The 14,530-nt window shown below is 51.1% G+C and overlaps 1 protein-coding gene across 2 annotated transcripts in view; it reads right to left on the reverse strand.

Annotated features, from left to right (window-relative positions):
* LOC135253508 (tyrosine-protein kinase yes) overlaps positions 1–14,530 on the reverse strand; it is a 38,773-nt gene that overhangs the window by 9,751 nt on the left and 14,492 nt on the right. For both annotated transcript variants that reach the window (XM_064332862.1, XM_064332863.1), the window contains exons 2-8: positions 8,852–9,130; positions 5,197–5,296; positions 4,873–4,971; positions 3,786–3,889; positions 3,265–3,414; positions 2,007–2,162; positions 244–423 (exon numbers count right to left, since the gene is read on the reverse strand). In XM_064332862.1, coding sequence (XP_064188932.1) covers positions 244–423; positions 2,007–2,162; positions 3,265–3,414; positions 3,786–3,889; positions 4,873–4,971; positions 5,197–5,296; positions 8,852–9,122 — 1,060 coding nt within the window. In that variant the 5' untranslated portion in view covers positions 9,123–9,130. The remainder of the gene's footprint in view (positions 1–243; positions 424–2,006; positions 2,163–3,264; positions 3,415–3,785; positions 3,890–4,872; positions 4,972–5,196; positions 5,297–8,851; positions 9,131–14,530) is intronic.

Below are 14,530 nucleotides of genomic sequence, written 5' to 3' on the forward strand. Positions count from 1 at the left end.
CGTGCACGTGTGTATACGTGTGTGCGGGTGCACGTGCACATGTGCGTGTGTGTGTGTGTCTGTGCGTGTGCGCATGCACGTGTGTATACGTGTGTGCGGGTGCACGTGCACATGTGCGTGTGTGTGTGTGTGTCTGTGCGTGTGCGTGTGTGTGTGTGCGCGTGCACGTGTGTATACGTGTGTGCGGGTGCACGTGCACATGTGCGTGTGTGTGTGCGTGCGTGTGTGCACGTGGGCTCTTGCCTTTGGCCATGTACTCGGTGACGATGTAGATGGGCTCCTCGGACACCACGGCGTACAGCGGCACCAGCTTGTCGTGCCGGAGCTTCTTCATGATCTGGGCCTCCTGCAGGAAGGCCTCAGGGGACATGGTGCCCGGCTTCAGGGTTTTGATGGCCACCTTCGTGGTCCCGTTCCATGTGCCTGTGGGGGGGGCAAGAAGGTCAGCGGAGTTTATTTTCACATGAACGAGCACCGTTTAACACAGAAAAAACAGGAAACCAAAATGACAAGACTTGCCACGGACACAGTGACCTTCCAGGCTGAAAAAAAACTCTCACAAGGCAGCCCTTGTCTGGTGGGTAGAAAGTCTGGCATGAATGAAAAGAATGCAGCAGGAAACCAGACAAACATAAACGTGCCATTCGTGTCATACAGACAGAAAAGCTAGCCAGTTGAGCGTAATGCTGAGGAGGTGGACAACCGACATGCTGGAGTTTCAACAATGCAGAACGGACATGAACAGCATTAACTAAGGAAGAACTGAAAATGCATTACACAAATGAGCAATTGAGACATTTATCAGGATCCCTGCCCTAGCAGGAAGCCCTTTCAAATGGAAAATCAATGCAGTTGTGTAAAGATTAATTAATTTCCATGCACAGCAGACCGGCTTAGATGCCGGAAATTGAAAAACCTGGAGCCTCTAAGTCCTTGACCTTTCAGACCCAAAAATTGATTGTGTTTTAGGGGAATATCAAATGTATTATAAGCCCCCAGAGGGGTGGATGATTCATAATAAAAATCTAATTATTTACAGACCATAAGAACGATAATTGTTGTTCATCTGATTTGTTTAAATTGTGCACGTGTCATCAAAGATGGGGGATTCAGACTGAATAAGCTTTGCCTGTAGTGACAGACCAGCATGAGGAAAAAAAAACAGCACGACTCAGAACGTACAGAAAAGATGAGTAAGAGTAATTGAATTTGGGGCGATTAACATGAGTCACATGTAAACGCTAATCCCTGGAGATGCCTGAACTGAGCACATTACATCATCCGTAAAATGATACGGCGTATGGAAATAGAGGGGAGAACAGGATATGAGCAACACACCGATCATCCCCAGAACAAAAAAAAAAAGATCAAAGTCACGGCACTGCTTCTCGCACAAAGGAAGTGCTGAAGGGCAGAACCTCAGAGGGATGCGAGGAGAACGAGCCAAAAATGCAATTCCCCTTTCTGAGCCATCGGTGGAGCATGACATAGCAAGCCACAGCACACACCCCGGTGAAATGGAGCAATGTCACCTTAAAAGCAGGATAAAAAGAGCAGTACTGGCTGAAAAGATGTGGGTAAAAAAAAAAGCTCCAAAACATATTCCCTGTTTAATGTGCCTGAATACGTTATCTGGAAAATCTTAGTTCTGATGGTGGCAAATGACATGGGGGCTATGCAGGGTTTAAAAGTAACAGAAACATGAGATTATATGGGAGGTTTGTCCTTGTTTGGCCATGATGACAGGTGGGTATTTTAATGAGAGAATGGCAGAGCCCCCTGTTAAACCCTGCAGTGCTGCCAGAGCTGCGCACAGGCTGTTTGGCAGGCAGTCGTGCGTGCGTGTGTGTCTGCGTGTGTGTGTGTGTGTGTGGGTTTGCGTGTGTGTCTGTGCCTGTGTGTGTGTGTGTGTGTGTGTGGGTTTGCGTGTGTGTGTGTGTGTGTGCATGCGTGCGTGTGTTGTGCGTGTGTGTGTGTGTGTCAGCGGGACAGCAGCAGGCTCTTACCCATCCACACCTCTCCGAAGCAGCCCTGGCCCAGCTTCACCTCCAGCCTCAGCGAGTCGCGGGGGATCTCCCAGGCGTCCTTGGCCAGGCCCTGCGTCTGCGGCTTCACCGTGGGGCACACGGCGGTCAGCCTGTGGCACAGCCCGTCCGCGTGCTCTGCGGGAGCGGGGAGAGGGGGGACAGCGGGTCAGAGGGGTAACCGTGGGACACAGCCCGTCCGCCTGGTCTGTGGGCGCAGGGAGAGCGGGTCAGTTTGACAGGCTTCACAGCAGACCTCCCCACAGCCACGCGGCCCGGTGCCGCTAGCTTCCGCCGCTGGCTAGCTCGCTTTGTTAGCTGGAAAACCACGACCAAGCCACTGGAAAACAAACCCACTGTCCACAATCCGCTCCATTCTGCACACTCGTATGGGACTCGATATGGCTAGTTTTATGCTGCGTAACCCGTGGATCAAATAGGCTGGATTGGTTCTGAAAGCTGTTTAAGGTCATTTCCAGCAGGGTGTGGAGTATGAAATCCCCAGTCAGAGAAAGGCATAGTCACGGTTAGCGGGTCAGGAATTCATTAAAAACACGCTCTTCAAAGCACAACCCGGTGCCCCATTAAGGCCACGCTGCCGTCTCAGAGCACTCAGCCGGAGCTGTTTGAGACACAGCGGAAGGAACGCTCGCTCTCCCATAGTGCGCAAGACCCAGCTTCGTATCCACGCACTGTATTAAACCAGGAAAAGGAAGATCACGTGTTGCATCTAGGTAGAAAAACCACAGCATCGCTCAGCCATCAGGCAGGCATATGCGCTTTCCTGCTCAGACACAGCCACTGAAGTTTTCTCTGAGTCGTTCTGCAGTCCTATGCAACAGCGTATCATAAATGCCTGGCTGCTCGCCATGCTCGATTGCAAACTGGGAAAAGCAGACTTGTTTAAGACCTGTACGCACGCCTGCAACAGAAGCCCCTGTGATAAGACTGCCGAGTGTGAGAGGTGGAGAGTCACAGTGAGTGGGGGAACAGAAAGGGTGGGGGTGAGAGGTGGAGAGTCACAGTGAGTGGGGAACAGAAAGGGCCGGGGTGAGAGGTGGAGAGCCACAGTGTGTGGGGACGGAAAGGGCGGGGGTGAGAGGTAGAGAGCCACAGTGAGTGGGGAACAGAAAGGGTGAGGGTGAGAGGTGGAGAGCCACAGTGTGTGGGGGGACAGAAAGGGTGAGGGTGAGAGGTGGAGAGCCACAGTGTGTGGGGGAACAGAAAGTCAGTGAGGTACCTGTGTAGTGTTTCACCAGCTTCTGTAGTGTTTCAAACTGCGCCCTGGTGGTGATGTAGTAGCCCCCGTTGTCAAGTTTGCGGATTTTGTAGTGTTTCACATTGTCTCCCTTAGCGTCGTCCCAGTCCCGTATGGACAGAGAGTAGGCTCCTGTGGGAACAAACACAATCACAAGTGGGACAAGGTCAGAAAACAACACATCTTCCATACTTTCTATTGTACACCTTTCCTATTTCACCCAATTTGGACAGCCTAGTTATTTACATTCACAGACAAGAACTCCACTGAAACATGCGATGCTAGCCGCTGCTACTGCTGCTTCTCACACTGCAGTCCACAGATTTAGTTTCAGCAAGTGCAGAAATTCACCAGTTGGAAGCCGCTCTCTCCAGCTGTGGAGGTCGATGGAGGTCGAAACGCGGCAGGGTGAAAACCAGACACGGCACAGACAATTTACTGATTTTATAAACGGTACCAGAACAGAGAAACAGCGGAGACGATACAAATATCAGATTCGCTACCTTTAGTAGTTTCGCTTTCTCGCACCAAGAAGGTTCCCCGCTGGTTTCCTGGGTTCAAGAGTAGCCGCTCGGCATCTTTGCGTCCCATTTTACCAAAGTACCACCTGCAGAAAGCGCATGAACACCGTCCCATGAGCTTATGCTGTGTGGAAACAGCTGAACATGACGCATGCTCATTTTATAGGTCACCCCTCCTCAACGATGCTGCCCTTACCATAGACTGAACAGGGTAAACTTTAGCAACTTTAGCTCCCTTCAAAGTGACACAGATTTACAGGGTTAATATACACTTGACCATTATCTTAAATTTAGCGCTGTTTAACTACCATATGAAAATAAGTAGAACAGCAATGAATGTCAACTACAAGTACAATGAATGTTATATTTAATAAATTTAACGTCCTCACATTAATTCATATTAAGTATGCAAAAACTGGAGGCTTCCACCATTATATATATAAGCCAGCAATGGATAGGAGCACAGCTAATTCATCTCATAAAGCAAGTTTTTAATAGAGTTTTCAAGCCTGACACGGCTATTAAAACGCAAGGGAGGCCTTATTTATACAGCCCAGTCCCCATTCTAGTGTTAAACCTAACTGCCTAACACTGACGGAATATTTGCTTTTACATTACACACAAAACAATGCAATTCAACAGATGCCAATGCACGCACAAATGAGATCTGCACACTCATTTTCAGATGCTCCATTTGTGACAAAATCCTCCAAATCCTATTTCTGACTGCGTGTGATCGCTGCTCAAACAGACAGGCCATAATGAGCGGGCTTTGATTTCTGTTTAACGATAAACAAAAAGAAAAAAAAAACCCAATCTTCACTAAATAATCCTTAACATGAAATTGAAAGGCAGTATGTTACAAATGAAATACCCACAATGCCCTGCAGTGGGCCTCAGGGAGCACTATCTCGGCAGAAATAAAGTGTTTTGTCTCGCCGCTGCCATGGCGATTATTCCTTTCGCCGACGTCCGCGACAAAAACGCGAGCGAAACGATCTCGCTCCCCCCAAATTACGGCTAAGCTGAGCGGGGCGATCGGATGAGAAGCACAGAGAGCGGCTCTTACTCCTCGGCCTGGATGGAGTCCGCGGGAGCCACGTAGTTGCTCGGAATGTATCCTTTCTTCCCCGTGTTAATGGATCGGGCTTCCCACCAGTCCCCCTCCCTAAGGAAAGAGAAGGAAAGCCTTCAGTTGGGATGCACAGGTGTCACCTGACATGCTGGTATGACAAACAAACAGACAGACAGCCCAGGTAGAAAAAAAAACATTGTGAGAAGTATGTGACTGAAATTCTATTGAACAAAAGGCTGGAAAAATCGTAAAAAAAATGACTCGGTGAAGAATTCTGCTTTCGAACAGATCAGACCTGAGATTACAGTGAAGACTTACGTGTTATTAATGATCTGGAACCTATCCCCCTTCTTGAATGATAGATCATCGGACGTTCTGGCTTCATAGTCGTATAAGGCCACAAAAAATGTAACCCCACCTAAAAACAGATGACAAAAAAAAACCAAAACATTTTTATTCATCAGGCTGCAACAAGTCTTAGCAACATGTTTCTTCACAAAAAATTGGACTAAACACCACAAAAAAAAAACAGTAATGTAATGCCAAATGAATAAAAAGGCAGACTTGGAAATTTATATCCAACTCAAGTAAGAACAGAGTTAGTCTCAAAAAAACAATCAATCTGCTGCGTCTGTAATACAAAGCACCTCACCATGCCACTCTTAACTGTACATTACAGCCCACTCAACTTTAATTAAGCTCCATCACAACCACACACTGTGGGGTTTATCAAATAACAAAAAGCTTTCTGATAACTACAAGTCAACCAAACATACATTTGACCGGTCAAAGTCCAGAAACAGTCTTGGGAGAGGGCAAGAAAGAAAGCACTGGATTATACAGATAACAGCAGCTGCAGTCATATGGGTTAAGTGGAGCATGGAGTAGTGACCTTAATGCTGAGTCTTTATTTGACTGGATAATAACAAATGCAACACCAGAAAGGTAAAGCGCTATGATTCGCACAAATGTGCTTATGAGAAGTGTGGTGGGGTGGAAAGCACTGAGCATGTGCAGATGAAGACCGTAGTCTGTGAGAAGTGTTGTGGGGTGGACCGCACTGAGCATGTGCAGATGAAGGCCGTAGTCTGTGAGAAGTGTGGCGGGACTGCACGGCACTGAGCATGTGCAGATGAAAGCCGTAGTCTGTGAGAAGTGTGGCGGGACTGCACGGCACTGAGCATGTGCAGATGAAAGCGGTCTGCGATTAGGCCAGGCCTCTGGCTTCGTGAGCAAGCCGTTACTTCACGGACCGGGAGCCAGCCTGCAACGGCACGCTTTAAAACAGGGCGAATCGGGCCGCCGCTCAGATCGATCTTACAGGGCCTGTAATTAGCGGTAATGAAAGGATGTCTGCGGGTGGAGGGGGGAGGGGCTTAGGAAAATGATCCATAGAGGGTTTCATGACATGACCACTGCAGGAATGCTGCACTGGCATTAGCACAGCTACACAGTTCATGAAAATGCAGACAGGCCAATATTGCAGTTAGAGGCTTAGAAGAACAGATAACCCATCTATTTCAATCAGCCTTAATGGTATTACACTGGGATATGGCTGCTTGTATGATTTATTAATCCCAGTGCTCATAATAATCTTAATCTGCTGCATTTAAACAATCAGCCATGGCATATGTGCACTGTCATTCATCACTGCAGATAAGCGTCATTGCGGATACAGTTTAGGGGATCCAGAGACTTCTAAAATGAATTTTCACACCCCCTTCACGAACAACTTGAGTTTTATTATTATTTTTTAACGCCCTTCGGGGCTACGAACAGAATCCGATTCAATCTTTTTGCAGAACATCAACAAAGAAATACCAGGCAGGCGCTGGCAGTCAATCACAAAGCACTGGAGCACACCTCGGGGACAGGAAGGACTAAATAAACAATCGCATCTGAAGGCGGCGGGCACTGAAAAATGCATCACAGCAAAGACCGGGCCGCAGTCGCGAAGGAAGGTAACTCCGGAGAGCCGACGCGAGCTAACGCGACCGCTTACCGGCTGGAAGCGGAACGACCGATTCCTCGCGTCGTATTTACCCGCGAGACGGAAACGAATCTTTCGTAACCGCTAAGCAATCGGCGCCGTAGCTGTCGAGAGCTCGCGCGCGCTCCTGACCGTAAGGCCCGCGTACGAAACCAAAACGGCTCGGGAGAACATTTCCACGGGAAATCAAAACAGGGATTACGCAGAAGGCGGTGCTTGTGAAACAAATCTGAGCGGCACGCAGGCCCACGCGGCTTCGCCCACGGAGCCCTTCCCGCGCGCTGGAATAACGGCTTTCTCCATCCTGCAGCGCCACTTCCTCTCGTCAGCCTGACCACTTGCTATTGGTGTTCAAAGGAGGTTCGCCATCCGATACTGCGCCGAAAGCAGCCAACGCTAATCTGTTTATCTGCAGAAGAAACTGAATGCCCAGGCACAGACTTAATCAGTCCCCCTGGGGGGGTGGGGGGGGGGTAATCCACAGAAAAGAGTGGGGTTGAATTGCAGCCTTTATCCCATGAAAGCACACAGTGGAGTGGAGGGAGGGGGGCATCTTGGTCCTCATTAAAGGTCATTGACAAGGTCTTTTCTATGCACCTTTAAAATCATCAGTGGGCTGAAGTGGCCATTACACAGTGTCACCGATAAGCTCAACGACTGATAGGCGACTGAATGAAACAGACAGGAAGCTTATCGGAGACGGCGGCACCTCAGACGACCCCCTCTGGAGGACCGGAGCCCGGCGCCCCGAGCTCGTCGCCCTCACAGGTGAGACGGGTATCTCTGTCCCAGACGCGTCTGTCCTGAGACGCGCGGACGCGCCGAGCCTCAGCGCAACTCCCCCCGCAGCGCGACAGCGACCGGGGATTCCTCCCCAGCCCCTGCGCAAGCTGCATTAGCATCGCAGCCCACGCCCAACCGGCTCCAGGGAAACAAAACCGCCTTCAGCTTAATGAAGGGACCGAATCGGCAGCGCACACCGACGGCCAGCGAGCATCAATCAGGCACGGGTTGCTATGGCAACGAGGACCCGATCCGCCACGATCGGAGAGGAGCCTCGGTCCGCCGGGCGTCAGACGCGACGGCGCGCAGCACTCCTCGGCGGCTGGATTCGAACGTGCGCAACGCCGGGCGTGGCGGCGCGGCGAGCAGACGAGCGGCCGTCGCGTCTCTCCGCGCCTTCGTCGTTCGCGCGCGCCGCAGCTCACGAGCGTGAGACGCACCTCCGCGTCAGCGGCTCCCTCAAAGAGCCCCGCCTACGCTGAGCACCAGAGGGAAGCGGCAACGCAAGATCAATACGGGTCTGTGTTTGCCGGCTGCTCGCTGCGGCACAGCAAACAGCAGCCCCGGACACAGCCAATGTCAGGGCTGGAAACCGAAGCCGATGACTCATCCCTCGGTTACCAGCCCTGCCATATACAGCCTGTCTGTGAGCTAATACCAGGATCTGAGTCTGGCTCCTGGCTGAAGTCAGAAACATATAAACCACTGTCAGGCACAGCAGAAGCTTCTAGATGATCACCTTTGCTGACTCAGGTCTCACTTAAGGAGGTGAAAAATGTACTGTGTTTCACAATAGGGAAACTACAGAGCACTCGATATGCAAAGTAGGGTGTGGGCCTGGACTGCTGAAACAACCTATGACATCACATAAGCCACAAACATGCGTTCACGATTAGTGGCTCTCTCAACTTGACCCATTTTCCTCAGCATTGCCCTACATTTGCTGCATGTTTGTCGCTGCTGCCCCGTGCTCAGTGTTTATGCGTGCACGGTATTCTGAATATCGTACAATGTCCATTTGTCCTCAGATCTGGTCACGCTGCTCTGGGTTACTACAGATGTGCTATATAAAAAACCATGCATCATCGGTTATACTGTAATTACACGTCTACACTAGTCCTAGTCAGACCAGTTCGGGTCTTAGCAAAGACACAATCGCGCGTGAGAGGCGAGCCCCGCCCCCGGGGTCATGTGACTCACCCGTCACGGCTCCCGGGAAGGGGCTGGTGGCGGCGGCGGTGAAGGAGGAGGAGGCCCCGCCGAAGGGGGTCATGACGGTGGAGCCGCCGAAGGGGGTGATGGAATGGCTGTTGTAGCTGTTGGCCGGGCCCTTGGGGGCGGGGGACTGGTTGAGCTGCGTGGGGTCGGGCCCGTAGTGCCCCACGTGCGCGCTCACGGAGTCGGCCGCGGCGTTCTCGGGCCTGTACTTCATGGCGGGGCCCTTGCCCTCTTTGCTCTTGATGCAACCCATCGTCACGGCTGCGGGGAGGGGACAGGGGAACGAGAGGAAACAAACACAGGTTCAGTAACAAATAAATAAAGTGTCTGTGCACACAGGGCCTGACAACAACACAACCAGCGATTGGTGCAAACCAAATACTATGACCAATCATCGGTCATATTATTGGTTTTTCAGTATGCTGAAAGGTTATGCAAGTGCTAAAGGTCATAGTAAACCAACAAGTCCAAGGAGTCTATTCAGACAGGGATAAGATGGAAGGACTGATGTCACAGAGTCTGCTCTACTGACGCTGAGCCGCCTGTGGGCCAACGCTGTGATGTCACAGAGTCTGCTCTACTGACGCTGAGCCGCCTGTGGGCCAACGCTGTGATGTCACAGAGTCTGCTCTACTGACGCTGAGCCGCCTGTGGGCCAACGCTGTGATGTCACAGAGTCTGCTCCTCTGACGCTGAGCTGCCTGTGGGCCAACGCTGTGATGTCACAGAGTCTGCTCCACTGACGCTGAGCCGCCTATGGGCCAACGCTGTGATGTCACAGAGTCTGCTCCTCTGACGCTGAGCTGCCTGTGGGCCAACGCTGTGATGTCACAGAGTCTGCTCTACTGACGCTGAGCTGCCTGTGGGCCAACGCTGTGATGTCACAGAGTCTGCTCTACTGAGGCTGAGCTGCCTGTGGGCCAACGCTGTGATGTCACAGAGTCTGCTCTACTGAGGCTGAGCTGCCTGTGGGCCAACGCTGTGATGTCACAGAGTCTGCTCCTCTGACGCTGAGCTGCCTGTGGGCCAACGCTGTGATGTCACAGAGTCTGCTCCACTGACGCTGAGCTGCCTGTGGGCCAACGCTGTGATGTCACAGAGTCTGCTCCTCTGACGCTGAGCTGCCTGTGGGCCAACGCTGTGATGTCACAGAGTCTGCTCTACTGAGGCTGAGCTGCCTGTGGGCCAACGCTGTGATGTCACAGAGTCTGCTCCTCTGATGCTGAGCTGCCTGTGGGCCAACGCTGTGATGTCACAGAGTCTGCTCCTCTGATGCTGACACCGCGGCATGCAGAACAATCGTCTGTTTTCCGAACTTCTGTTTCCAACGGCAGCGCGCTGCTTCGGCGCGTTGCGACTCGTCTCCCCCACCGACGCGAGTAAAGCGGAGCTCTGATCCTCAGCGCCCTCTTAAGATGCAGAGGCAGCGCTGACTTTGAAACGCGCGCGTGTGACAGCCTCCCCCGCGGGTGTGCTCGGGCTGAAGACGCCTCACAGTCGCTGTGTTCCTGTGTTCTCTCCGCCTCAGGCATTTCACTCACTCCAGCGAGCGAGTATACAGCGCGCAGTTTTCAGAGCTGAGAAGAGGAGCACAATTTAAGACATCTGAAGTCAAACCGCGGCACGCTTCACCTCACAGAGGATGGTTTCATACAGAGGGGACGTGCACATGCCGCTTTGCTCAGCTGGATTAAACCAAAGTGTCACTATTCAGAGCCTGCTTGCCTTAATTTCAATGTGAGAAGCTCTTGGGTAAATCACATGAAGCCACAGACCACAGCTATGGCATGACCTGGATTTGCATTGCTGACATTCCACCCCAGTTCAGAACATCCCAACCTAACGTTTAGGAATTCCTCCTCGGAGACAAACCGCAAGCAATTACTGACGCAACACGGACGTGTGTCTGTGGCATAGCCCACATACTTCTACACAGGAAGCCAGAGACCGGAAACCCTTCAATGGGAAGAACACTGAACAGGACAACAATTTCACTATATTTCCAATTTCACAACAATTTCCCATACTCTACTGTAACGGCCAATTAACTGTAATTAAGTCCCTCCATTTTGAAAGGAAGAAGAAAGAACTCACGTTTCCCCCCAAAACAAAGAAAAATCACATCGCCTATTTACCATAAAACTTTGAAAAAATGTTAACCAAAAACGAATAATAAATAAATAAATCAAAGTATGACAAATGAACACAGTAGTAAATTTGCTTAAGAAGAAGAAAAGAAGTTAATAGCAGGGCTCAGGAGCAGGCCTTCTGTGGCCCAGGGCTAGCGGCCTGAGATGGCAGCCGTCAGGCAGCGGTGTGGCCACATCTGACTCTGAAAGCAGAGCTCACATTAAGTGGAAACAGTGTGTTGAGTTGGGGGGGGGGGGGTCTGAAGTCACTGAGTAGAGTGGGGGGGGGGGTGCACACAGATCCGCCCACTCTTCAAGGTCAGCATCATGACGCCTGGTGAAAAAGATCCCGGCCTACTTAAACTGCAGAAAACCCAGACATCTTGTCATTTTCCCGTTGCGACAAAGACAAGCACTCATCGCAAAAGCATTTCTAAGGAGAAGGGAGAAACGCAGAGGTCGTCTGAAGCTGGGCCAGGTTCACCAAAAAAGCCTCCTTTACAACTACCTTTCATCTGAAACATTGTAGTCCCACACAATGCAGAGACAGACATACAGTGAATGACGTCACCCTGCCTAATCCACAGTAATCCCACACGCACGCAGTAATGACAGTATCAGATGTCTCTACTGTATACTCACTTAATTTAGGGCGACCATAAAAAAGGTTTCTATCCTTGTGCACCACATACATTCACTGACATGGTAGTTAAATCTGACCAAGATAGAATGGCAGCGTGCGTGTAAGGAACTACAAATTGCTACTCGGGAAGTCTACATGACTAAAGAGACACTGCGTGGGTCTTCCCTGACCATCACAGAAAAAGATTAGGCAAGTCCAAATCAGGACTCAAATCCAATATAGACTTCTGTGTGCAGACCTACAAGACAATCCCATTCAAATATGAAATCTGGGTCTTTTACGTTTATGAGAAAATTAACAAAAAATAGTCGGCTGAACTCAAATTTCACATTTCAACTTGATAACCATTATGGTATTGTTTTCTGAAAATGAGTTCCATTATAACTTGAAGACATTTTTGCAAAATCATTTTTTGACTGCTACCTGACAAATTAACCACTGTGCTATTTTAAAGCCCACATTTACCCCACTCCATTGACTCGATCTGACAGCCATTAGGACCATTCCATTTTATACTTATTTGGCCAATTTCCATGCTCAAATTGCCAAAATGCAGCAATGATTTTCAAAGTAATCTTTCATAATTTATATTCATTAGAACAGCGGTGCTAATCCACCACTTTAAAGAAAATCCTTTCAGTTCTATCAAAGCATAATTCATATATATACACCTCCACAGCCAAACAGCAGGGTGCTGCAGCAGAACTGCTTCTCTTCATAAACCAAACCGAACCAAACCAACATTCTGCAGCAATGCATCGCGTGACTGAAACCCCCAAGGCTCCGGTCAGTAGCATTAACAGACAGCTTCAGGCGCCAGCTCTTATAATGACACATCCATGGGTCATGTGTACGTGTGTGGAATGAGGAGCCGCAGAGAGGACTGTGAGGGGGACCGTGAGGGCACACACCTGTGTAAGTAAAGCAGAAAACGCCCACACAAACTAAATCAGATGTGAGCAAATAACAGGGCCTTCGCAATTGCCGAGGAATGCGATTTTCTAAAGAATGTAGGTTGTTTTTTTTTTTCCACCCGGAAGCTTCCATAGAAACTCGCTTTCTTAGCGCTTTTCAGACTCTGCTCTACACACTGTGGGTCACACAAAACGTCCCATTTGTTTCCTTAGCGAGCCGCTGGCAGAGGGGGTTCTGATCCAGAAGGTCTTTCAAGGCGTTTAAGTGCCTCTCTTCCTTCCTCTTCCTCTCAGCGCTGAAGGCCGCGGGGGGAGCGGCGGGGCCGAGCGCTGGAAAGGTCGCCGCCGTCACTCTGACGGCTCCTGACCTTCTCCAGGTGCGCAGGCGGGGCGGGGGGAGGGGGGGCGCTGTTCTCCATGGGAAACATGTGTCCTGAAGGCCCCCCCCCCCCCCCCGTTCACAGGAAGCGCGTGAGTGAGTGACGGCCGCCTGCCGTAATCCCCGTCACGCGGGTAATGCCGGTAATCAGCGAGACGCGCCATTCGTTCGGCCCCGCCCCCAACGCTGCCGGGAAGCCACACCGCTGTATGCCCCCCCCCCTCACTCTCCGCGGGAAAGGGACATCAAAACAAAGACCCTTTCATAGCCTGCAGGGTGACACATTTAAAAACAAACTTCTACTGCAGCCAGAGACCACAGCGCACCACTGCGAGCAGGGCCGCCTATGGCGTCTGAAGACCTGGACGTCGGAGGTTTCTCGAAGGCTTGTCGACTCGACGTCGCCGGCGGGTTCCGAGCGGAACTGGACCCGCACGGCACAGCTGCCTGAGCGGACAGAAGAAAAGCGTTTGCGCAGTCGCAGATGCGCGTGTCTTGGCAGCAGATGAAAGTGAAAGGGACAGACCTGCTGCGATACTCAGGTCACAGACGTGGCCCAACGGGAGACCATGTCACAGTCTCCAGCCAGCCGGGGGTATCTGATAACCTCTCTACTGGGAGAGCCAGCCCCTCCAGCCTCCAGCCGATCAGAGGGGAGTTAGCCGCCTAGCCGGGCATCTCCACTGGCTCATCCGCCCACACCAGGGCATCCTGCCAAGAGGAGCACCCAGCCGACAGGCCTTCCCTCAAAACAGCTGCTGAGCGGCAGCCTGGATCACGCGCACTTCCAACCAATCAGAGGCTCCGTGGACTGAAGGTGCGTGAAGAAGCCTGCGTGCGGGAGCGCCCGTGGGAAAAGCAGATGGAGAGCCTGGCACGGACGGCTGGCGCGCGAGGCTACCTGGAGCCCCACACCCGTGTGAGCAGCGAATGCACAGCAGGGCCGAGACTCACCCTCTACTTCCTCACACCCGTCCGGCTGGCGTAACACAGAGCAGGGAAAACAGGACCTCAGCTATCAGACCGGCAATTACATTAGCATTGTGACAAACAACTTTGAAACAATTTCTTGTTTTTAAATAATTAGCCTACTAGCAAACATGCTGTGATGTCCATCAGTGATGCATACAGCAGGATTAAGACAAGGCGAGGAACCAATGAGAGTGCTTTGGCAGAGCATCAGAGGAACGTATGGTGCACAGAACGTCCAGGTGTGTGAAATGAATACCTGGACAACATGGCTCTTGTGACGCTCTTTGTGACACAGTAGTGAAAGGTCCATCTGCAAACAGCCAGATGAAAACTTCAAACTGTAAAGGCTGATCGGAAGGGATCTCAGTCCAACCACAGCACCCTCTGTCCTCCCATGAGAACCTTCCTCACAGGATTTACCCAACAGCTCAACACAGTGAGGACCGTGTGAAGGGAGGACCTATCACACAGGATTTAGCAGACAGCTGAACACAGTGAGGACCGTGTGAAGGGAGGACCTTACACACAGGATTTAACAGACAGCTGAACACAGTGAGGACCATGTGAGGGGTGGGCTTCCCACACAGTATTTAACAGACAGCTGAACAGGACTGTGTGAGGGGA

Source organism: Anguilla rostrata, chromosome 4 (genome assembly GCF_018555375.3).
Source record: "Anguilla rostrata isolate EN2019 chromosome 4, ASM1855537v3, whole genome shotgun sequence".
In the NCBI taxonomy this organism is placed as follows: domain Eukaryota; kingdom Metazoa; phylum Chordata; class Actinopteri; order Anguilliformes; family Anguillidae; genus Anguilla; species Anguilla rostrata.